Source organism: Triplophysa rosa, linkage group LG5, assembly GCF_024868665.1.
Source record: "Triplophysa rosa linkage group LG5, Trosa_1v2, whole genome shotgun sequence".
NCBI classification, from domain to species: Eukaryota; Metazoa; Chordata; class Actinopteri; order Cypriniformes; family Nemacheilidae; genus Triplophysa; species Triplophysa rosa.
This window is the reverse complement of record NC_079894.1, coordinates 13,957,515-13,982,608: the sequence shown is the minus strand read 5'-3', so window position 1 is coordinate 13,982,608 and position 25,094 is coordinate 13,957,515. Positions and strand designations below refer to the sequence as shown.

At 38.8% G+C, this 25,094-nt stretch overlaps 2 protein-coding genes across 3 annotated transcripts; one reads left to right on the top strand and one right to left on the bottom strand.

Moving 5' to 3' along the window:
• The first annotated feature begins 831 nt into the window (after window positions 1-831).
• LOC130554931 (inner ear-specific collagen-like) lies at window positions 832-18,670 on the top strand. Of its 2 annotated transcripts, none has more exons than XM_057334843.1 (5): window positions 832-888; window positions 16,294-16,786; window positions 16,889-16,969; window positions 17,123-17,203; window positions 17,277-18,670. In XM_057334843.1, exons 1-5 carry the CDS (start codon window positions 835-837, stop codon window positions 18,161-18,163), a joined length of 1,596 nt encoding a protein of 531 aa, XP_057190826.1. In that variant the 5' UTR covers window positions 832-834; the 3' UTR covers window positions 18,164-18,670. The 2 variants fall into 2 exon arrangements, with proteins under 2 accessions (XP_057190826.1, XP_057190827.1); XM_057334844.1 differs by lacking the exon at window positions 832-888 and adding an exon at window positions 11,623-11,673.
• A 110-nt stretch (window positions 18,671-18,780) lies between these two features.
• saga (S-antigen; retina and pineal gland (arrestin) a) lies at window positions 18,781-24,591 on the bottom strand. The gene is made up of 16 exons (XM_057334845.1): window positions 24,478-24,591; window positions 24,093-24,163; window positions 23,848-23,908; window positions 23,699-23,743; window positions 23,081-23,280; window positions 22,918-22,977; window positions 21,948-22,015; window positions 21,620-21,755; window positions 21,332-21,416; window positions 21,154-21,226; window positions 20,931-21,068; window positions 20,683-20,760; window positions 20,572-20,586; window positions 20,168-20,220; window positions 20,026-20,035; window positions 18,781-19,848 (listed from the first exon to the last, which is right to left on the bottom strand). The coding sequence occupies exons 2-16, from the start codon at window positions 24,138-24,140 to the stop codon at window positions 19,746-19,748; spliced, it is 1,173 nt and encodes a 390-aa protein (XP_057190828.1). The 5' UTR covers window positions 24,141-24,163; window positions 24,478-24,591; the 3' UTR covers window positions 18,781-19,745.
• Between the last annotated feature and the right edge of the window lie 503 nt (window positions 24,592-25,094).

Sequence of the window (25,094 nt, the reverse complement as noted above, 5' to 3'; positions counted from 1 at the left end):
AGTGCATGAGATCTTGTGATTGGTTGTCAAGCCAGCCAATCATAATTTAGCAGTCTCATTGCCGATTGGCTGGAATTATAACACACTGTAACAATTGGTTGTGTTGGATCACACGGACACAGCGTGCCCGCAAGGGGAGAACAGGCGAGTGTTTACAAACATTCAGATCAATGTTGTTTGGTTGCAAAATTCATTTTCGTTCTCGCGAATTACTTTTATCCTCGCGAGGCGAGTATTATCTTCATGAAACTTAGTTGATGAGCGTGCGATGTGCCTTTTATGTGCACAAAATGTGATTTTGTGCGCGCGAAATTGTGGCACAATTCTAATGCCATATTAAGACAGCAGTCTATAATTTATAATTACAACGATATCAGGAAAACGAGATGCCTAGTGATTTTTGAGGAGATATACAATAAAGTGTTATGCTTCCAGTTCATATTTATTATTTATAGTGTGTATTATTAATCGTGGTGGCATTTTATGTATTGTTTCTATCTTTAAATGTTTGTTTATATTTTAAGAAGTCTCTCTTCTGCCTTTTTTAACTGTTTTATGTGGGTGTGTAAATACATAATGAAATTGTTGTTTGCAAGAGGCAGACTAAATTAATAAAACATTATAAAGGCCTCTAATTGTGTCACCTTATGAATTTGTTTTGTTGTAGCGTTTAAAAAACATAAATGTCATTTGAATGTATTGGTACTGTTTTATGAGGTGTACTTTCTGTGAATGTAGAGAAAGGGGTATAATACTGTACATTCACAATTAGTTTAAAAAGAAAGAGACAGTACTTGACTTATAAGTGGACTTAATTCTTTAAAAGGAGACTGTATGCAAGAGCGACATCGTCATCCTCCGCCTCAGCTGGACACAAGTCACCCTCAGGTAGGCCTACATTTATGTAACCGAGATAATAAAATCGCAAAAGGTTTCTCTGTACAGTAACTATGCAGCAATGTTTTCATTTAGCACGTTAATTTCTCACAACCCAATAATCTGTAACGTGTCTTTATTGGATGTTATAATGCAAATTGTTCGTTCCTTTTTAAGAAAATAATCTTAATACTCCATAAAATAATAAATTCGTTGCACTGTACGTACTGCGTCTTCAGTATCGACTTGCTTGTCAGGGAGCTATCAATCAAAAACTCACTAGCCAATCAGCGTAAAGCGGCCATAAGTCCTGCCTACACGTGAGATTTGTGCCAGAAAAGCGAACGAAAAATTGAGAAGCGTAAACGAAAACTCGGAAAGCTATGGAAGTATTTCAGTGCCATTAGTCTTTGAAGCAAAAAAGCATGTTGAATTACCACTAATCAAAAATAAAGCTGTTGCATTACCAGTGCTTGCATTTTTAGAGTCTGCAATTCAATATGGTTGTATATTTAAGATGTGAATATTTCAAATTGAAACATTTCACGCACAATTTCACCGTTAAAAAGTTCAATAATCAAAATTCGCCTTTTAAATTTCACTTATAAAATTCAACTTGTTATAAAATACAACCTTAAATTTTCGACAGACAATTTTCAGTCCATATTATTTCGGTTTAAAAATTCGCTTCAACAAATTCAGTGGTTCAAATTCGACTTGAAATTCAAAGTTTCACATCCGGGAATCCCAGGAGAAGCAATAGAGCGCCGATTCCGCCAATGCATGATCTCTACCTGCTGCCTGACCGCTTCACCAGCAGGTGGTGCAAGTCGCTTCTGACGAAGACCAAAGCAAGAAATGCAGATACTTTTTATATGTTTGCAGCACAGTCCACTCATCTGCTCGATTAAGTGAATTTATTTGATCTCATAGATCTCTTCTTATGCATCATCAACATCAGACATTTTAGGTTTCCTGCTCTGGCTCGAAGGAATTAAGTTATTTTTTACTTCAGCACATCGTGTTCACATAAATACTATGCATCATCAGCATTTACAGGACATGTATTGTGTTTGAAGCGGTCAAATAACTGAGATCTCAACTAGGAGCTTTTGACGCGTACTCTCCCATGTGCTTCTGTTTATATGAAGTAGCTGCAATCTCAATAAACATTCTTTTTATTTTCCTTGCCTGATCTTGTTTTAATTTGAGACTCTCAGAACATGCTGGATGTTGTGGAATTGTGGAAACGTTCGTTTGTTAATACGAGACAGAAAAACTGATATTTTAGCCAAGCGAACTTCTTGAGCAGGCCAGATAAAATAGACCAGATAAAAATAGTCAGCACTTTCTTTAGAACCCGACTAGACCCGAAACGTCTTGTGCAGCCTTTGTGGCGCACCATGCTGTCAGTCCCTGCACCTCATCTCGGTTGGCAGTCTCGTCAGCTCCTGTGATTAGACCTACAACTGTTGTGTCATCTGAAAATTAGATTATAGATTTGGAGGCATGTGCTGGAATATAGTCATGTGTACAGTGAGTAAAGCAATGGGCTCAACACAAACCCTGCGGGGAGCCAGTGCTAAGAGTGGCGGAACGATGGAAACCATAACATGATGAGGACAATTTGTGAGGAAATCAATGCGTTAATCTAAGAGTGTATTAACGACCGTTCATTGTTTGTTTGCCTTATTTTCAACAAGCATTTTTATGCAATAACCCTTTACTAGCTAGGATTTTGTTTTGAATATAAAATATATTGTACTATCTATAACTGTGCATCTTCAGGAATGGTTACAGATGAACTTGGTTCTGTGTGCAGCACCTTTTCCTGAATTTTGTTAAAATCAGGTTAAACGCTAAAGAGTAAACACTGTATTTAGCACAGTATTTGTTGAGTCCTGTTTTACTGTATTTATTTTTTCTTTTCTCTGCTTTCCACTAACAGAATCACATAATTACATAATACATAATGTAGCAAGATGCAAATGCTGAAAATGACAATATGCAAATATTCTGTATAAATTCTAGCCCAATTAAACAAAGAATGTGTAATATTTACTACATTACTGACTGGCAGTCTAATTTCTTTTAACATACAGACAATGAAATAACCGCAACAATGTGCATTCCATGGAAATCATTTTACTGATAGAAATATAGGAACAATTTAAGCACATTTTTATGATGATCTGAAGACATGTTGGGGACCTAAGCATTACCCTGCCCCTGACGAACACTATCTATCCAATCCAAATAGCTGGACACTTTGGTATAGATGCCAAGTTTGTTTTTCTGCCCACAGCCTTCTCCCCAGGACACCAGACCAATGAGAAACCACGTATCATGAAACAGCGTCATCATTGGACCCCCACTGTCCCCCTCACAAGCATCTTTGATCTGCCCCAGCACACCAGCACATAACATGTTCTGTGTCAGATTGTTCATCATATGCTTGGAACACTCTTTATGGTCTACAATTGGAATTTCCATGAAATTGAGAGTTGAGCTGAAACGTTGAGCTGTCTCATTATCCTTTCCCCAGCCAGTGACTATTGTCAATGTGCTATTGCGGTGCAGCATCCGTTCTGCCAGGTTGTGGCTAGGAAGGCATGCTGGAAGTATGTATTGGGAAAATTTTGCTGGTCCAGACAACTGCAACAGAGCTATGTCATTGTCCACTGTGACCGGGTTGTATTGGGGGTGCGTGATGTGTTGTTTGACCAAAAGAGTCATCTCTGTTTGTTCATGCTTGAACCGGTCATAGTCACCTGAGGAAAAATAACAAATTGAAAAAGTGAAATTCATACTGATGCGATTTTGGTAACAGTAAGCAGTGTTGAAATTGTTAAGAGTACCCCCCCACTTCCATAAATACTGTATAAATAAATGTAGATAGATAAATTAAGCATCAATAAAATGTAAAAAAAATATTACTGTGAAACCTTTAATTAAATAAATACGAAACTATAAACAAATATATATATATATGTAATTAATAAAAAATATATAAAATAAGTAAATATGAAAACTGTTAAGAACCTGAAAACGTTTTAAATACACTTAAATTGCAAGGCCATGTTCAGCTGTTTGATATCGCAAGTATCATCGGCTAAATGTGAGGATAAAAAGGATAATGCTGTCAAAGGGTTTCAGTTTCACAAAAGTGAGTTATGTACCCAGTCTGACAGTGAAACGTGTGCTTGTCTCTAGGCAGTGAGCAGCAGTGAGAACCCAGTTTTCATCAATCAGAACTCCACCACAATGAAACCTGCCCAAATGATTTAGTATAAGAGCCTGCAAAATACACACATATTGAAATAAGCTGCAAAGCATTGATGCCGAAATAGGTGTTTAAAATATTTGGTACTGCGGTGATCATTATATTAAATATGATAATACCTGCCAGGGACTCTCTCCCTTTTTACCAACTGTACCCCCCATAACCCATGGCTGTAATCCCTTGGGAGGTTTACTAGAAAAGGATGATTTTGCAATCTGAATCTGGCCGCATGAAGCTTCATCTGTAAATGAAAAAGAAACACATAGACCACGAAAAAATATAATGGGCTCAGCAGTGTGTATTTGTGTGTTTTTCTGAACCTATTATTTATAGGTATGTATTTAAGTAGAATTATAATTTTTGTTTCATTCTGTGATCTACTGACAGCATTTCTACCAAACTGCAAACATAAATGTAATTTTTTATTTGCATATATTTGCTGAAATTATGTATGTGTAATTTGTACTGGAGACCACCTTTTTTTTGTGCCCAACTCCATTGCAGGACCAGTTTCTGGTTCATGTCCCACTTGGTTTATTGATCGATGTAATAGAGGCCACTCAAGAAGTACTTTTGACTCTAGCTCAGACTGGATTTAGTTTTTTATATTTTTACAAATAGATTTGTGCTAAATTAAAGTAATTTTATATCAATCAAGTTTAGCACAGTGGTTCTCAACAGGGGGGCGTGGCCCACAAGGGGATCCCAACTGACTTCAAAGGGGGCCTCAATCATTGGTCCTGACCAAGATATGTCTTTTTTGGCCATTTTAATGATGAATAAATGTTTTGTCAAGCTCTAAAATATTGTATTTGGTAGAAACATTGAATCTTTGTGAGTGGGAGGGGGGCCTTTAAATATTATTGAGTACTGCGGGGAGCCTTGGAGTCAAAAAGTTTGAGAACCCCATGTTTAGCAGATGCTTGCATTGCATTCAATATACACAGATATCATTATATGTGTGGCCTGCTAGTGCCATGTTCTGTCAGCTGAGCTACAGATAAAGTTGAGCTAATCAAAAGGTTTATGTTCACGCCTAAAAATGCAACTTACTTTTGGGAGCACAATTTCTAGCGTTGTCTTGGAGTTGGTATCCTTCGATACAACTGCATGTGCGACCGAGACCATCCTCTTTCATATGGCAATCATGATCACAGTCCCCGTTGTTCACAGAGCAGGTAGTGGCTGTGCTAGCTGAAGACAAAACCACAAAAAACCACAAGACATTTATACACCCACACCATTGGTTTTCAGCCCAAAGGCGTCACAGCATGTCAAAAACACAGATAAAGCAGTCAAAAGAGGAAGATCAAATGGAAAAAGAGAGCAAGAGGCTCACGTAGGTCACAGCGTCTCCCTTCAAACCCAGGATTGCAGATGCAGGAGTAATCCTGAAACAGGTCCACACACTTTCCATAAACACACGGATTTGTGTCGCACTGGTTTCCATCTAAAAGCACACAGCACACGCAATGACTCAGTATTGGTTATGATGTCTTACCGAGATATTTAACAAGCCTAATCAGACTAACCTGTATACACAGTCCAGAATTCCAGCTAAGAGAGGAAAATATCAATTAGTGGATCATAATTTAGAAAAACATCTGTACGCTTTAAATGGTGGCATGACTGACCGTCGCCTCCCTGGTGTTAAAGATTTCTCTCGCCTCTTCGAAATCACAGACTTCCTCCTTACACTCACGCTCCAATGATGGAGGCTTTAGTTCCTCCATGAAAGTGTTAGCTCTTCTTGAACGGAGGAGCATGTGTGCTTTAGGGCTGCTAGAAAATACTGACCAAAAACGCATCCAGGGTTGAGAGGGCAGCATCAGAGTCAGTATCAGAGATTACAGGATACATCAAATTGCTTTCTGACTGCATCAGAACTTAAATAGTGAAGCAAATGTTTGAATTTTCATACATTGCATAAATTTCTTTATAAAAGAGATATAATCTCACCTGACTTGCAGAGTGCCCTGTCAGACCAAAACATAACCAATACTGAGATACAGAGGAAGAGGCTCTTCATCTTGACAGCAGACCCTGGAAATACAGCAGAACTGAAATCACCATTATAATTTGACAATGATAATGTATTTGATGGTGTTTGATTGTTGATTTAAATGATTTAAATATGTTAATTTAGAAAAACACAACAGGCACATTTTGTTGAAGCTATAAGTCCTTTGCTGTGTCATACAGTAGATATGAACTTTTTTAGACATGTGTGGTATCCATTGTCGAAAGATTGTTTTAGTTTGTTGTTGATTCGACATGAGCAAAAATACATTTTAAAAAGACATTGTTACAATAAAACAAATTAAACATCACACAATACCACATACAGGTTAAGTTAAGATTTGTTAATACAAACAGTTGTTTACTCACATTCACAGTGGCACAATTTAGCACGCAAGCGACACACACAAAAAAACATATTCTTACCGTATTCCTAACTGATCAACAGGGACAGCTAGAAATTAGTCCTCAGATGAGAACTTTAATGAAAGACACATGAATTAAAATCATTTAAATGATTTGTCTCTGCTTTGTCAATAATCCAACAGGCCAGCACAGCATGAACAGTCTTTAGCAAGTTAACTGAACTCCAACAAACATTGCACTACACAAATAGCAGCTAAGATCAATCGCATTTGGAATTTGGGAGAACATAAATATCATCCAGTTGTTAAGAAGAGCCATTTAATCTATGCTTCATAAATGCATGATGTGACTAACCCTCACATGTTAATAAAAGTAATTACTTACATTTTGAAAAACAGGAAAGAAACAGATATGGAGGATGTTATGTTTAAAGTGTGCTAATGACTAACTATATCTGTTTACTAAGAGTCCACAGTCTGAATGCTCGAGCACTCTCATTCTCTGTCTGCAAACATACACCTACACTGTAAGAATTATTTGTAATTTTAACTTTTTTTTTTTTAAATTTGGTAATTCAATTTAAACATATTACTTAACATAACAATTTTGAATCAAATTCATGTAATACCTAATATTTTTACTTTGAATTAGCGCAAAATTTTAAGGCAGCCGGGTAACTTAATCAGTGTACTCATGTCAATCACTATAACTGTCAATCACTTGTCACGGTCCCACCGTCTTGTTTATGAAATTCTAGTCGTGTGGTGGGATCGGGGCAGAGTCCTTGGGTTTTATGTGGGAAGACCATGAGATGTTTATACCTCTCATGTGTTTTTCCAGTGTCTCCTCTCTGTTCCCGCCATCTCGTTTCCTCGTTATCCTTCCCTAAGTGTTTGATTACCCACACCTGCCCTGTGTCGTTATCCCTCGTTTGTCTTCCCTTTAAATACCTTCTTGTTTCTTTGTCTTGTGCTCTTGGATTGTACTGTGTATTATGTATGTGCGTGTATTGCGGTGTCCTGGATTTTGTTAGTGTTCGTGTGCTTACCCGTGTTCCTGTTCGTGTGCTTACCCGTGTTCCTGTTCGTGTGCTTACCCGTGTTCCTGTTCGTGTGCTTACCCGTGTTCCTGTTCGTGTGCTTACCCGTGTTCCTGTTCGTGTTCGTGTTTGTGAGTTTTGTGCCTTGTATTATTTAGACGTTTGGTCGTGTCTTTGAGTTTGTTTATTGTTCTTGTTTTCATTTTGCCCCCCTCGTGGGAAGTTCTTTGTTTTATATTTCTTAGTTCTGTTTTCCCCCATTGATGGGTGTTTTGTTTGTTTTTTGTTAATAAATTATTTGTTAACCCCTTCACTGCCTGCCTGCGCTTGGGTTCTTCTTCCACCAGCTCTCGTGACAGAATCCACGACCAGAATTGAACCCAGCAGGCATAATGGAGGCAAGGCGATCCAGGCAGGCTCATCTCCTCTGCGGTCTGCGACAGGGCTACTCCGACGTCTTGGAGTTTGCCGACCGATTCTTCGAGACCGCAGGGGAGATGGTCCATGATGAGATGGAGCAGATGGCATGTTCAACGGCGGTCTGAACGAACCGCTGTCACGGGCAGAAATGAGGATGCTGAGACCGCTGGGCTTCACGGACATGATCAGGTACGCCATGAATCGGCCGGAGCCCAGGGTCTCAGTCCAGCCCAGTCTTTCTTCCCCACTGCCGTGATTCCGGTAGGATCGTGGCCACGCAGATCGGAGTTCTGTGGGCATTAGCACACCGCTCTCCTCAACCCCTGCAGCTCCCACCAGTCAGCCTCGGGAGGCGAGGAGGAGGGAGTCGTGGGGAATCCACCTCCGAGGAGTCCCAGCCGGAGCCAGCCGTGCCTTTACCTCCTTCCATCACCCGACCACCAGCCGGGTGGCTCGGCGGAAGAAGAGGCAGCGGCGGGCAGCGTGGACTCTACCCAGCCGGTGCAGCCGACGTCCAGTCCGGTGCAGCCGGCGTCCAGTCCGGTGCAGCCGGCGTCCAGTCCGGTGCAGCCGGCGTCCAGTCCGGTGATCCAGCCGGCGTCCAGTCCGGTGTCCAGCCGGCGTCCAGTCCGGTGTCCAGCCGGCGTCCAGTCCGGTGCAGCCGGCGTCCAGTCCGGTGATGCAGCCGGCGTCCAGTCCGGTGATCAGCCGGCGTCCAGTCCGGTGTCCAGCCGGCGTCCAGTCGTGGTCCAGCCGGCGTCCAGTCCGGATCCAGCCGGGTCCAGCCGGCGCCCGGTCCGGTGCAGCCGGCGTCCAGTCCGGTGCAGCCGGCGTCCAGTCCGGTGTCCAGTCCAGTTTCCAGCCGTCGCCGCATCCAGTCCGGTGCAGCCGGTGCGTAGCCGATGTCCAGTCGTGCCAGTCTGTCCAGTCTGTGTCCAGTCGTGTCCAGTCCGGTGTCCAGTCTGTGTCCAGTCTGTGTCCAGTCCTGTGTCCAGTCTTGTCAGTCTTGTCAGTCTGTGCCAGCGATGTAGTCCAGCCGTGTCCGGCGTCCAGTCCGGTGTCAGCCGGCGTCCAGTCCGGGGTACGGTCCAGTCCGGTGGCGATCCAGTCCGGTGGCGATGTCCAGCCGGCCGCGGTCATCGTCACCCGTCCAGCGGTGATCCAGCCGGCGTCCAGTCCGGTGATCCAGCCGGCGTCCAGCCTGTCCAGCCGGCCTTCCAGCCGGCGTCAAGCCTGTCCAGCCGGCCTTCCAGCCGGCTCAGCCCTGTCCAGCCGGCCTTGCGCCAGCCGGCCCACGCCCGGGAGATCCCAGGGTCAAGACTGTCCCCCCGGACTCCTCCTAAGTCCCCAGGACTCGCGCCCTCGAGCGCAGCCGGGGACTTGCTTCCCCACCCCCATGGACTGCCCCCTATGGGCCCTTGTTTGCCCCCCCCCCCTCCCATGTTTGTTTTTTTGTTGTCCCACCCCAGTCCTGTGGTCTTGTTGTCATGTCTGCCCCTTGTCTTGTTCACCATGTTTGTCTGGTTTTTGTCTTTGGTCCAGTCTGTCAGGTCTTGTTAGTCACCCCTTGGTGAACACCTGGAGGTGTTCATTAAGGGGGGGGCTCTGTCACGGTCCCACCGTCTTGTTTATGAAATTCTAGTCGTGTGGTGGGATCGGGGCAGAGTCCTTGGGTTTTATGTGGGAAGACCATGAGATGTTTATACCTCTCATGTGTTTTTCCAGTGTCTCGTCTCTGTTCCCGCCATCTCGTTTCCTCGTTATCCTTCCCTAAGTGTTTGATTACCCACACCTGCCCTGTGTCGTTATCCCTCGTTTGTCTTCCCTTTAAATACCCTCTTGTTTCTTTGTCTTGTGCTCTTGGATTGTACTGTGTATTATGTATGTGCGTGTATTGCGGTGTCCTGGATTTTGTTAGTGTTCCTGTTCGTGTGCTTACCCGTGTTCCTGTTCGTGTGCTTACCCGTGTGTTGTGTTTTTTGAATAAAGTCTTGTTGTTAACCCCTTCACTGCCTGCCTGCGCTTGGGTTCTCTCTTCCACCACGCTCTGGTCGTGACATCACTATACTAAATTTCACCTGGTGTTTTCCTCTTACTGGTTTGCTGGTCTCCCAGCCTATAGCCAAGTTTAAAGTCTGTTATGTTTTGTTAGTATTAGGAAGATTTGGGGCACTTGATTAGTCGGTGAGGTATATGGGAGACAGCAAGTATTACAATTGTCCTGCATCTTTTATGTAATTAATAGGACAACATTATTAGTGTGTACAGATTTTTGTGGCACATTAATATTTTACCCTTTACAGTGGCTTCACATCAATACATGCATGTTTGCATCTATACAAATTTTGATCAGCACAAACGTTTTCATCTGATCATGTTTCAGTTAAATAATGGGTCACATTCTTGCTCTCGTCCTAATAGTGGTATGCTGTATACAATCAGCTTATAATATAGCTATTTGATACTGATCCTGAAATAAAAGCTGTCAGCACACACCTCTCAATGAAAAACATAAACAATGCTTAACAAACAATTGATTACAATGGGTCCAAAAATGAACACAGATATGTATACATTGGTGTCATAAACACCAATTAGTTGGTATCTCGACAAGTAGTTTTCCTAGTGAATCAGCAGGTTCTTGTTGGTTAAAATGGTCAAATAATAACACCTTGTTGGTTGAGAATGATGACCAGACTAGCTGGATTTGGGGATGCATTTGTGTTTATGTGTGTGTGAAAATGAGGGCACATAATGTCTTGTATTATACTTCTTTGTGTTAAAACCTTGTTCCAATGGCTACAGTTTCCAATGTACTGTTTGATTCATAATAAGGCTGCTTGAATAAAGCTGACTCAGGTTGCATGGCTAAGTGGAGGAGTAAGGTGTGGCCCCAAGACATTCTATGTATCTTGTTAGCCCTAAAAAATAAAGCAGGGCTGCCTAATATCTAAACCAGGTAAGAATAACTTTGTGCGGAGTGTAAGTCCAACAGTATCACTACAAGAAGCTGAAATGTTCTTTTTCTAAACCACCAACATCAATACCAGCATAAACAACAAAAAATAGTGTGAGCTAGAAAAAATGAGTCTAAAATCTTTAACAACAAATGAATCAAATAAAAATGTTATAGAAATTCCAAATGACACAAATGAAAAAGTGATTTAAACTTGTTGAGCATACAGTAGTGGCTTACGACTGACGCCAACAAAATGACCATCAGGCCAGCCTGGGATGTTATTTTCACAAGAAACACTGATGTAACATAAAGCCTGTCTGAGTTGGGATGAAAGGAAATGTAGTTTTGCAACACAACAGCCTTCTCAAAAGAGTTCACTTTCATTCTGGAGTATCTTATCTTAATATCAGCTAGCTCCTTAGGACCAACTGGGAGATGAAAATGAGAAAAAAAGAGATCTTTTGTTGGTTACTATTGTGATTAGCACTTTACAGACCATGTTGTTTATCACTAAGGAGGTCATTTTGAATGCAGGAGCCTCAGGTATAATGTGATATTATATTCAGCCTCTCTGCTTTGTCTGGGGGCCTGTGGGGAGAGGTTTAGGTTCTCTGTTTTTTTAATCACCACTTATAAATTGGTCAGTCCCTTGGTTACACTGTTTAGTTTGTTTAGTGTTTTACCCAGATGGCTCAAGATTCCTTCCAAATTGTAAGTACAGTATATTTAATATTCACTCAAATAATTTTGAATTGTGTATTTTCTTACTAACTGCTGTTTTATACTAATATGGGATGTGTGCTCGGACAAAGTAACTAGACAGTTTAACTCAGTTTCATAAGTGAGGGGGTGAATAACAAAAGATGTAATTCAATTAGTTTAATAGCAATAGTTTACAAACAGTAGTTTACATAGAACATTCAAAAACATATTACAAAATGTTTGTGTGTAGAGTTGTTATAGAGATACCATGCAGCAAGGGTGTAACTATGGTTTGAGAAGTGGAGGGACACAAAATGGGGGAAAATGTTTTTGATTTGAATCCCATTTCCTGCATTCCCTTACAAAAAAATCCTGCAGGACCTGCACACCTGCAGATTCGTGGAGGATCCCACAGGATTTTCATGATAATTTTCCTGTGGGACTCCTGCAGGAATCCTACAGGAAACACGAAGGACTCCTGAATGAACCCTACAGTAATCCTACAGGAACGCTAAAGTGTTCAGTTCCTACAGGACTTCTGCTGGAATTCTAATGAACTATTATGTATACTCATCCTGTTGGACTACTAAAGGGATATTCAGGGCCTTCTGTATAACAAAACACTTTTAAAAAGCAATGGTATGTGTCTCAAATTTAAATACCAACAAAAAATGAAAAACGACTTCATAAAAATTATTAATTATTTATTAGTCAAAAGAGCATGGAAAGATGAGACAAGTGAGAAGAAAATGAACACTCTGAACAGAACGTGGCCCATCATTCTCCAGAAACCAATTAATCTGGACTCTGGAAAAAGAGAGACAAAACTTAGCTAATAAAACATGTATAAATAATACATGCTATGTTGTAGTGAATTTGCCCTCACCTCTTATGTCCACTCAGTGTTGCAGCGTAACAGTGTCCTTCTTATGTTGCCTGAGAAATATGAGTATACAGTACATATATAAATGCTCAAATATAAAGTACTGTAAATATAAGAACGGTAAATGATCATTTTACAGATTAGGTGTGAAACAAAATGTGTATAACGCTTAAAATATGAAACATACTGTAAATTAGAATGTAAAACCTGCTAAGAAGTTTATGTTCATTATTTTTTTTTCCCGTAAAGCAGCCCGAAGAAGCTTTTGGGGAGTTGCTGGAAATTTCTTCTGAACAGTGTCTGAAAGAGAAATGTAAATACACAGATACTTGTTATGAGAGAATTTTGGGAATAATTCACCCACAAATGAAAAACGTTGTTATCATTTGCTCACCCTGCAGTTGTTACAAACCTTCATGCATTTCCTTGTTGTGCTATACACAAATCACAAAAGTTTGTAACTAAGCCGTTTTGGGTCACCATTGACTCCCATACTTGGACAAAAGACAACTATGGGAGTCAATGGTGACCCAAATTTTTTTCATTTTTGGGTAAACTATTCCTTTAAAGACCTTCAACACTTTTATACCTATAATAAGTTCCACTTGTGTGGGTCCAAATGAGGCTTGGCTTGTGATTCTTTGTTGGCATTTCAAAAATTTGCAGAAAGGCTATGGGTAGCTAACATGCTCCTTCTAAAAACAGCCACGGCTAAATCCTTGATCATGGCTGACCATGATGTGCCCCCTCTACCACCACACATGGAATGTATCCTTGTTTCGTTTTTTTCTGTGGATTTCAACCCGTGCAATACACATTAAATAATAAATTGAATTGGCAACATTTTTAATCTGTGTTTTCCAAAAAACGTATGTTTTCTTAAATCACACAAAACATTTAATATACTTATTTAAATGGTGTGAAAATAAAATCTAAATATTGTATTCTCACATACAATCCAGTTCAGAAGAACTATGTGAAGAGTTGTCTGGTTGAAGGGTAGCAAAGCAAACTGAACTTGTTAGGGAGGTTGGCACAGCATGCTTGTTTACACTGCTGTCTGGCAGCAACTCCGCAATTCTGTTAATAATCTCTAAATAAAGAAAACAATGTTTAAATAAACTCATACATTCATAACAAAAAATCTATATATAAATAACCTACCATTTTGCAGTTTAAAGTTCAGGGCCTTTAGTTGCTGATTCTCGCCTCTCAAGGCTTTGATTTCTTTTCATGTCATTTACAGGTATTGTGTCATTTTCTTTGTTTTTTCTTCTATTTTTTTAAGCAACAGCGTGTCATTTTATGTTTTTTCAACCTAAGTTGAGAGACAAAATTAAAGTCACAGAACAGCAAAAACACACGTGTAGTCTCTTAAACAATGTTAATATGATTTATCAGGAAGTTATACTTTACTGTTTTAAATCTCTTCTGGACTTGATGGTGGGCTGTTTTCTGGACTAAATATTATTTTCCTTTTTATTGCTCTCTTTCAGGAGGCTTGCACTCCTCTTTTGCCTTCTCTCTGACTCCATCTGATTTAGACGTTTCAGTAGCTTGTGCTTATTTTCTGTACAGGAAAGGTTCATTATTTCAAATGAATAGTTCAACCAGAAAAAATTAAATATGCATGCATTCACTTATTCACCAATCTCACCATTCAGCTTGAGAATAAGAGCAGGAGAGCTTTCATCTTCATACTTGACATCAACAACATCCCCCTTGTGAACTACAGATTGAAGAATGTCTTTTCTCCTTACAGTGTCCAGAGAAGCGTCCATTTCTGTCCATTCAATTAATGCCCACATTTTGTCTATAATAGCAAAAAACGACTACATTTTGAAACAGACAGACAGACAGACAGACATACAGATAGATAGATAGATAGATAGATAGATAGATAGATAGATAGATAGATAGATAGATAGATAGATAGATAGATAGATAGATAGATAGATAGATAGATAGATATTTTTTTCCAATAGCAATACAAAACCGTTATAACTTCATTGTTGCTTAATGTTCCATGGTAACATATTTGCATACATGTAACATTAACTCTGTTAAGAAATCTTGTGTATCGGTATTTTTTCGATGTTTTCACTACACCATTGTTTTAGTGTGTCTTTTATACGTTCAAGTATTTTAGTTGATGGAAAATTAAGTTTTACTTACCCGATTCACCAATACACGGCGCAGTTGCACTTTTTTTAAAATTTATTTATTTATTTAAATTTTGAATAAAGAAGTATACATTTACATTTAAATTACGATAATAAACAATACATTATAACAAAATTAACAAGTAAATAGGTTGGGGGAAAAAAGAAAATGAAACAAGACAACATCAACATAAAGAATTGTTCAATAAAGATAAAAAATTATAATAATTTTGCACAGTGACTTAGCAAAATATATTAAAAAATAAGCACAGGTCTAAAGTTGTATGAGCTTTAGTGTTTTTAGAGTATGAAAGAGCCTGAATGTACAGTTCAGTTTCATTTTTAAAAGCAATAAATGAAGGCTTTTGATGAGAGAATTTGCATCGATGGATATGAAATTTAGCAAGTAACAGTAGAAGATTGACAATAAAGTATTCTTTCTTTTTGTATTACTTATGCGCAGTTGCACTGTTCTTGCTCCAGAATTTACAACGTTTGACGCGTTTCCTCAAGTGCGTGCGCAAGTACTATAGTAAGTAACCAATAAACAAAGTAACCCAGCAACGGACCCTTAAAGCAACAAAGCTTACTTAAAATATTTTAATATTTGTTCATAAATTATTAATTTTAATTAAAAGTATGAGAAGATCATGCCATAAACTTACAATCATCATATATTATACTATATCTACAGGAATCCTATAAATCCATAATAATTCCTGCAGAACATAACACAGTCACATGGAACAACCCTAGGACTCCTGCAGGAATAATCCCTGACCTGTAGGATTTTCATTCAGTCCTACAGGATATCTGCAGGATCCCTGCACATTGAACCAAAATCCTGCAGGATTCCTGTAGGATTTTTTTGTAAGGGTTTACATTATGTTTAGGCACTATGGTGATACAAAATCCATGAAATAATGGATTTTCTGCATGAAGTGAGTGATGTGCGTTTGGAGGGCTGCAAGCGATTTTCTCCATAGGGAATTCACTATCACAAACTCAAAATACCTATGTTTTGCATCATTTTTGATTGTTTAAATTGATTAAACCATGAAACCACACGGTGTTTTTATTGTGTTGCAAAAGTTGATGTTTATGAAGGGGGCAAATTCGAGTATTGACTGAGAAACGGAGGAAAAAATGTCTTGTAAGCCTGAATCTGCGGTCGGGAGGAGACGAGCCGGGTGACTTTCTAAAACTCTTAACGAGGTTTAACGCACCTAAACAACAGGGAAACCCACATTTCTGTCAAGCCTTGTCATAAACACTAGCTGCTGTTAAAAGAAAGAGTCCGATCGTCCATTATAAGAAAACAGCTTAACATATCCTACCGAAACAACTACGCAAAACCAGTTGTTTTTTGTATTTACCCTCGGCAATAAAAAAACACTTCTCCGTGGCTCCCTTGTCCCCAGTGGAAATTACGCCCCTGATATGTAGACATAGCCTATACAGAAATATACTGTATTTTCCATATTGATCTTTATGTTCTTCAAAAGTTAGTACATCTGCTCAGTTGCAATGCTTCCAGTGTTTATCTAACCCTTTTTAAAATTAATTTCTCTGTATTTTCCTCAGATGATAATGATAATTGTGGGACTGTTGGTTTCTTCAGTCCGCTCATTTGGGATGATTATTGATGTTAGGGGGGATCTCATACATCCACCTCCAGGCTCTCCTGACAAACCCATTCCTCCTGATGACTATTTTGAGGGCTCTGCTGCGCACAGTGACAAGATGCCTATGTATTCTTATGATAATTACTTTATGCCAAAAGGAGACAATGCCATAGCCAGAGAAGCGCCAATGATGCCAGGATACCCCATGCCCATTTTACCAATCCCACCTGACAGATATCCCATCATGCAACCAAAACCTCCTACTGGGAACATGACTCAAGGATTCCGAACAGTATTTACTAGACAACAACCAGACTTTTCATACTGTGATGTGCTTCTTGAGGTACCTGTACCTCCACCGGGGGATCAAATGCCATGGTTCTGCATTTGTCAACAATGTAAACGGGGACCCGTAGCTCCAAAAGGTGACAAAGGAGATAAAGGCCAACCAGGTAAGCAATTTGTCCTGACTTTCAAAAAACATACATATGAAACCTGCATTGTGAACCTAACTGTACTGTCCTGTACCTTTTTTATTTATTTCCCTTTACAAGGTCCCAGCGGTAGTCCAGGAATAAACGGCATGAAAGGATTTCAAGGCCCCCCAGGGTTTATAGGTTTTCGGGGGCCGAAGGGTAGGCTCCATTGACTCAAGACCCCTGAAACTAACATTCCTGATAAAGCTTCCTTGATATACAGTAGTTTTGGGTTATTTATCTGTCTCTGATGTATTGCAATGCTCTCAAAGAAAGCATTCCCATTAATGTTTCTCTTTTCCATTTTGAAAGGTCTGAAAGGTGATATTGGTGAAAAAGGAGATTTTGGTCCATCAGGTTTTGCGGGACAAAAAGGATTAAGAGGTTTCAAAGGTGAGTTTACATCTTCTGCAAATTCAACCAACAAACTGCTAACAAACAAGATCCTCAACTGTCTTTGGCACAGGTGATAAAGGAGACATGGGTGTGGATGGGAATCCAGGGCACCAGGGATTACCTGGTGAGCGAGGAGAGTGCCCCGCAATTTGCTACTCGATGGAGGGACCTCTAGGAGAAACTGGCCCACCTGGGATAGTAGGAGAAAGAGGCCTCCCAGGGGTAAGAGGAAGTCCAGGGCTGAATGGCCAGAAAGGAGAGTTGGGCAACAGTGGTCCACCTGGAGCTCGAGGTTTAAATGGCCAAAAAGGAGATGAGGGCGAACAGGGGCTGTGTCACTGCAGGGATGGAGTAGATGGTGTGAATGGGACAACTGGAATTCGTGGAGAAAATGGCAGTAAAGGGGACGATGGCCGTCAAGGTGCGGCAGGGGTAAATGGAGCTAAAGGGCAAAATGGGGATCCAGGTGAAACAGGTGTTCCTGGTCCATGCTCTCCAGCAATACAGTCTGCATTTTTTGTTGCGCTAAGCAGCAGTTACCCAGTGCCAGATATGCCAGTTCCTTTTACTAATGTTATTTACAACAAAGGGTTTAACTTTGATGCCTTGACGGGTGTCTACAGGGCTCCCGTCAATGGCACTTATGTCATGACGTACCACTTGGCTGTCTACAACAGAATGCTTAAAGTAGGCCTCTTCCACAACTTCAGTCCTTTAGTAAAAAGTACAGGGTCAACCAGTTTAAGTACACTTTCTCATCAGGTGATACTGCACCTTACCGTGGGTGATGAAGTGTGGATACAGGTGAGGGATGCCAACTCCAATGGTATGTACGTTAGCAGTGAGTACAGCAGTAGTTTCTCTGGCTTCCTGCTCTATCCAGATAGCTGTGATATACCAATGTCACGTGAGTTACCAGAGCCGATTAATGGAACTTATAGCTGGGTTGAGCTATAAAAGCCCACCACTCCTGCCCCAGATGTAAGTCCTAAATTAGGTCTAACAGTAAAGCTTTTCATTTAATTTACATACAATAGGTGGATAACAGGTGTATTTGTGCAACATCTGTGCACATTGAACTATCTGCCTAAGCTAGAAAATATGTGCAAAAAAGTTTATCAGCTAAGCTGCAGCTGGTTAAAACTAATGTTGTCAGAAGCGGGTGATTAAATGATAATGATTCATTATCATTTAAGCTTTCAAACAGTTAACAGACAGTAGTAAGCTAACTAGAGACATAAAAAATATTACTCATAAATGAATAACATTGTTTGTACATAACTGCAGTCAACTAAAACACTTGTTTTGTTCTTTTTAATATGTTTGCACAATTTTACCTGGAAAATTATTATATTAAATATCTTTTTTAGATTACTATCAAAAGTATTTACTAATTTTAATCTGTATGAAAATACATTACTTTTATTTCTTTTGAAAATTCTATGAAACTATGTACTGTACATGTTTATACCTTGCTAATTTGTATTGCTGGAAAACTGAACTGATTTCAGTGCATTGTTATTGTATTATGAACTGAAAATAATGATTAAAATAATAAAACAAAATTGCAAATATGTCTTTGTAATATATATTTTACACTAAGGCAACCATGCTTTTAATAAACTGAACATCCAGGGTATTTTATACAATACAATCCTTTATAATAATACATTGTCTTTAGCATATGTTAACAATAAATACTTTTGCTATAAATTACAAAAAGTGTATCACAGCAATAAAGACAGCTAGGACTCGAATCTTCTATTTTTAAAGACTTCCTGTATAGCCACAAGCATAAGAGTTTCTTCATATACACTGACGTTGACCCAAAATAAAACACCTATAGATTGCTTTCACTACTATACAATGTGAAGCAGCAGCAGTCAACTCATTCTTAGTTCAATGATCTTCTTTAAATCAGCCTTATGGAGATTAAGCTGCTGAGGAAAGATCATGCTTTGGTCATTTCGGATTAACATTTCTTTACAGTTAAAAAATATTTAGGAATGCTCAATGTTGTAAACATGTTAAGTCTAAGGTGTTGAAGTAAACCACACACTTTTCTCCTTAACAGCCTTAAAGGTATAGTTCATCCAAAACTGAAAAATCTGTCATCATTACTTTGTTTCAAACCTGTATAAACTTCTTTTTTCCAATGAACACAGAGAAAGATATTTGGAAGAATGTTAGCAATTTTCAGTTCTGGGACATCATCCACTACCATAGTAGAAAAAAATAGTGTATTTTTTTGTTCTCTTGAACACATAATGAGATATTTGGAGGAATTTAGGAAAACAAAGAGTTCTCGGGCACATTTGACTACCATTTAATTCTTCCCACTATGGTAGTCAATTATGTCTCGGAACTTCCAAATATATTTCTTTGTGTTCATCGGAACAAAGTAATTTATACAGGTATGAAATTATATAAGCGTTAGTAAATGATGACAGATTTTTCATTTTTGGATGAACTATCCCTTTAAAGATGTGTTCTCTAACTGTGCAGGAAGATGGGTCCAGAATTACAGTACATGCGTTCCTCAATGCTCGCCAGGTGACACGTTCCCTTCATCCTCATCCTCAATCACGCCCTTCAAGTAGGCACGTTTAAACTCTTCAAACACCATTTCATCCTCCAGTTCACTACATACAGACAAAAACACACAGCAGCAAAATCACATACAGACACCCATAAAAAAGAAACGTTTCAATATTATTAAATATTTCAAATATGACCTCTAACATTTCTTATCAAATGTATCCAAAATCCAGACTATTTTACCTATACATTCATCATTCAATTTTAAAACCATTACTGACCTTTCTTTGACTTCAACGAGGCAACAAAGAAAGGAACATTTTGAATACACTCACATATGTATATACGTCCATGTATTAGAAAATATTTTTGACAAATGTAAGAACATACGCAAGGACACTTACGCACGCTCGTATATTATACCTGTATCAGGCTTCGGGTGCATAAGTTGGAAAGGAAGCTCCACTCCTACCTCACTGATATAGATACACAAAGCAGTTTACAATTTGAACTAAATGTATAGTGTGGTCCAAAAGTCTGAGACCACTACCAATTTTCACTACCAAATCTTTTGTAATAATCAGAAAGTCACGAAAAATGACATTATCAGTAAACCAACATGTTAAAGGAATAATAAATAAATAAAACATTAACATAGTCAACATGTCAATAAATTGCTTATTTAATAAGGTTTTCTTTTTATAATCTAGATTTGGACTATTGGACCCCACTGTCTGTGCAATAACATTCTTGCTTCACTTATATTCATATGTATGCTTACAATAGACTAATATACATCCAAAATGTAATTAAATTATAATGTCTACCTGGATCCTATGATCCTATGAAGAAGAACAGAAAATGTTAGTATGATCTGGACACAGCACAGACTCAATACAAAGCACACATGGTGTGTCGCACAGCAGCATGATACCCACCCGCCAACAATAAGCTTAACAACAATTCTGTAAGACACCAGGATGCCCAGAACTTCCTTCAGCACACCCTCTTTAACGCTGCAACAGAGCATTAAAACATTTTAAACCTTTGTGCTGGCATAAATTTGGTGTATTTTAAAGAACAATGATTCCATATGTGAATTTTGAAATACACAATAACCAAAAAGAAGCAAAGCTACAAAAAAGCTCTGCTGTTTTTCATGACAATGTTATACATACTGACTCACATGCTTGATGAGGCTAGATTGGTGTCTTCATGCTTCAGTTTTCCATCAAGCACAATTCCTAATCTTTCTCTGTTGTTGGCCAGTAGGGGGAGCAAAGGGTAGACTTTGTCCAGTTTGGCACCAGATTCAACTGAGTCCCTAAACCCAAAGGCAATATTTAATTAGATTTGACTAAGACTTGATTTTATTAGATTCAATCTAATTATCGTAATAAAACTTTTACCCAGAATCCTCAATGGCCACTGCTTTCATGTAACTGTCATTGGAGTAAAGAACCACATTTGCAATTTGCTCCGCTAAAAAAAAATTCAGTGCATTTATTTCATATTTGAGGCAGTATGACAGTACTGTAAATAGGGGTTGGGTTAGGCTTGGGTTAGCTGATGCATATCCACTCTCACCTGAAATAATGATGTTTCTCACATTTTTGTTGGAGTCATTATTGATTTTCACCCGCACATTGATAGGTTCCCCATGATAGTAAGTCTACCAAAATATTAGCTTTATTAATAAACGTCGAAACCATCTAGTTTCTAGTACAATATTATTTACATGTATTGTTTCCAAAAGCCTAATTCTGCAATGAAAAATAATGACATACAAACATTGCTAGGAACCCTAAAGAAAGAGATAAATTATGACAGAAGCATGCTCAACTGATCTAGTTTTGTTAAATAAAAACAACCCACCTGCTTCTCTAAGCTTGCCTCCATATGCAGTGGTTTGTCAGACATCAGAAAGTCTCGGTTGGTCTCCACACGAGGTGCTGGTCCTGGATTCTCTGGAGCATACTGGACCTTTCGGATCATCAAACGTACTGTGCTCCTGATAGACGGGGTAAAAGGATGTGTGTTATTGGATGAATATCTAGAAATGCCAACAGTATTCACTCGAGTTATGATCCAGTGTGCAGATAGTAATTAATCAAGTGGTTCCAATAGATCATTTAAAGCCTGAATGCTGTTCATTCCACTGTATTTCCACCTGTCTACAGGATAAGATAAACAGAGGACTAACCGCTTGCGAACTTTGGCATCTTGGCTCTCAGCACAGAAGGCTTTCACCTCAAACTCAACAGCACAGTGCTGTAAACAACATGTAGAAAAGACATTACAAAGGGCTCCCATGCATACAAGGTAAATTATGTAATAGTTAAATCACTAATAAACTAGAGTTTACGTTGCGAGCAAAGATCGTTTTTAAATATTAAAATAGTATCTTTCAATGGCCTTCATATAAGATCAGAAAGGTTTACTAAGTTTGAATGTAGAGCAAAAGTAGACCTATATTTAACCAGCAAATGTAGGACAAGATAGCCTATTCCAATTACATTTCTAGACTCTTTTCTAAACTAAAGTATAAAACCAGGAATGATGTATTCAAACGTCAAGTAAAATATCAGGAATAATACAAACCTGTTTTGTAAAGTTAGGAACAAATTTGCTCAAGGTGCGCTGACGTAGGCTACGCATACGTTTATCAATGCACTGTAAAACTTTGCTGTAGTTTTTGCAGCAGGTTTGCCAGTAACTTACTGTAGATTTAATTACTACTTAATATACTTTACAATTAGTACTGTTTTCCATTACGTTAATCAAAATTAAAACACTTTGACTTTTGAGATTCAAAATGAACAAGAAGAGACTATTAAAAATATTTAAAACTTCTATATGATACATTTACATAACAAGAAAAGCGACCCAAGATATTTAGTCTAGTTTTATGACAGAAAAATATATAAACTAGGTAAGTTTATGCTTAAAACAAAATTGTACATTAAATCTACAGTAAGTTACTGGCAAACCTTCTGCGAAATTACAGCAAAGTTTTACAGTGTGAGAAATTGAGAAAGACGGGTCCAGAAACGCTATACCTAGATATATCAGTGTCAGTGTGTATAGGTTATAAGTCTGACTAAAGTCATCTTTGTCACATATATGTTCAGCAAAACTCAGTGGACTGATTTGATAATGAATAATTAATTTACCTTTCCAACGTCTTTGACAGCTGGCTGCAGTCCTACTGAGCAAGGCAAGTTATCCGGGAACTAAAAAACAACGTTAATGTTCAAATGAAAGCACTCATTCCAGACTGACAAATGAATTTATGATTTAATTAAAACAGTCAGTATGAGTTTAAACATAGGCTACTTCAAAGAAAAACGGGTAGGCATCGTCGCCAAGCTTGCGCAGTAGTTTGTCCTGCACTTTGGTGAGGATGCCCTGGTCTTTGTCCTGCAGTGGTGGGTAGATCTGTCTGGTCGACAGGAAGATTTCTCGCCTAAACGCGATGCCCAACACGTCCATATCTTCGCGTCCATATCGAAAGGTGCAGGATAAGGTGACGTACGCTTGGGGGCGACAGAATCAAAAAGTGAGATCTCACCGTCTCATGTCCATCAGCATCCAAAAGTGATGTCCAGCTTCTGGAAATTGACGTCTTTCCCTCTTCATTCTTACTAGGCTATACATTATTTACCGTTGGCTTTTTCGTTTTCTATGCAGATTTTGAATAAAACAATAAAACATAGGCTACACCTGATACACTGTAGTTTCTTTATTTTTTTTGGAAATTAATTCAAATACTCAAATTAACCAAATTTGGTGCTTTCTCAATTTTTCTATCATACATATAGGCCTATTTTACTGATTGTATTCCTCATATTTACTGATTTAATCAAACTTGTAGGGCCATTAAGCAAATACTGTTAACAGGCCAGTATTTGTGATTCAATGTCTCCACTTTGTAATTCTGAATGAACCATTCACCTTTCTTCCCCTTCAGCTGTTCAGGGTCGATTAGAAGGACACCATCTGTTGATAAAGGTGAAAATCCAATCAAAATAGAAGAATAAACAAAAATAAGTACAAATTGATTTTATTCCATGAAAAGTTTATGGAATGATTTTTTCACTTACCTACTGGATCCACAAAATTAACATGGTCAATAAAGTCTCTCTTCCCCATGTACACACCCACCTGATTCGAAAACACAACCAAAAGACCTATTACTTAACCCTGCACAATCATTCCTATTATTAATTCTAAAGGTAATATTTTTTAAAAGCCTTAAAAACAGTTTCAAGTCATGTTAAAATGTTCTTTTTTCCACCTGTATACTTAAATAGATTAAGTTCGTCAGGTTTTATAAATTGTAACCTACCGACTTGTCCTTGGATATTTTCTTGAAGATGACATGCTTTGGACTCATTGTTGCTTCGAGATCTGAACAACCTATAAAAGAGAGACAGTGGAATAGATTCATTCATTGGTGCTTAAAAATGTCGTAACGTATTATAATCCTTCCTGCAACGATCACACCATGTTGGTCAAAAAAGGTTCTTTAAGTTGTACTTTACATGATCCTCGTCATATGGTAATGTGCAATCTTAATCCAAAATCACCAACACTTAAAAACTGTCAATTATACATAATGGTTATGGTTAAGTGTAGCCGTACACTTAAAGTTATGGTAAAATCAACGTGCCTCATCGTGTTAACCTACAAAATACCCATTCAAATTCTACATCCATTATAAACTTGCATACCTGGTGGTGATGATTTGACTAATTATTGTCTGTCTGAGGTCTGAGCGAGCAATGAGTCGTGGAGATGGTATTTGTACCCAGGATGTCAGGAGGTATTGCCCAACCCATTCTCCATCCTGCCCAAATACACAGACACACACCCAGCCACGCTACCTGCAGGGGCTGTACCTGCCTGAGCCGATTGAGTTGGTTCCCCTTGGTCAGCAGTTGGGGAGATTACCTCTGGGCACGAGGAGGAACGGTTTAGTTGTCAAGACCAAGTCACGTGCCAAGAACTGTGGTGTCTGCAGTGGGCTTTGTAAACAGCTCACGTTGGATTAAAATTAATATGTAGTAAATAAGAACGGCGTATAGGAACAGGCGCAGTAATGATTATAAAAGGTACACAACAACCATTTTAATTCACGAGTAGTAAGATATACATCTGGACTTTCATACAGAGTCAAGCAAAGCAATAGATATAAAACATTGATAATGCCTCAGTTTAATCCCAGACAGTCAGTGTCAGCAGTGTAAAACCCTATTGAAAGATGAGGAGGGATTACCTCAATGAGAGACATGCATGTCAATATTTTTAATTCCAGTTTTTGTTTAATGCTTAACATTTAGATCGAAAC

Excerpts from the sequence above, each read along its gene's own strand:
- saga (XM_057334845.1), bottom strand. The coding sequence starts at position 24,140 with ATGAGTCCAAAGCATGTCATCTTCAAGAAAATATCCAAGGACAAGTCG. Across the intron at positions 22,016-22,917 it reads CTGTCAAAGACGTTGGAAAG|CACTGTGCTGTTGAGTTTGA; the intron begins GTAAATTAATTA and ends TGTTGTTTACAG. Across the intron at positions 21,417-21,619 it reads AGGCAAGCTTAGAGAAGCAG|ACTTACTATCATGGGGAACC; the intron begins GTGGGTTGTTTT and ends ATATTTTGGTAG.
- LOC130554931 (XM_057334843.1), top strand. The coding sequence starts at position 835 with ATGCAAGAGCGACATCGTCATCCTCCGCCTCAGCTGGACACAAGTCAC. Across the intron at positions 16,787-16,888 it reads AGGAGATAAAGGCCAACCAG|GTCCCAGCGGTAGTCCAGGA; the intron begins GTAAGCAATTTG and ends TCCCTTTACAAG. Across the intron at positions 17,204-17,276 it reads AGGATTAAGAGGTTTCAAAG|GTGATAAAGGAGACATGGGT; the intron begins GTGAGTTTACAT and ends TCTTTGGCACAG.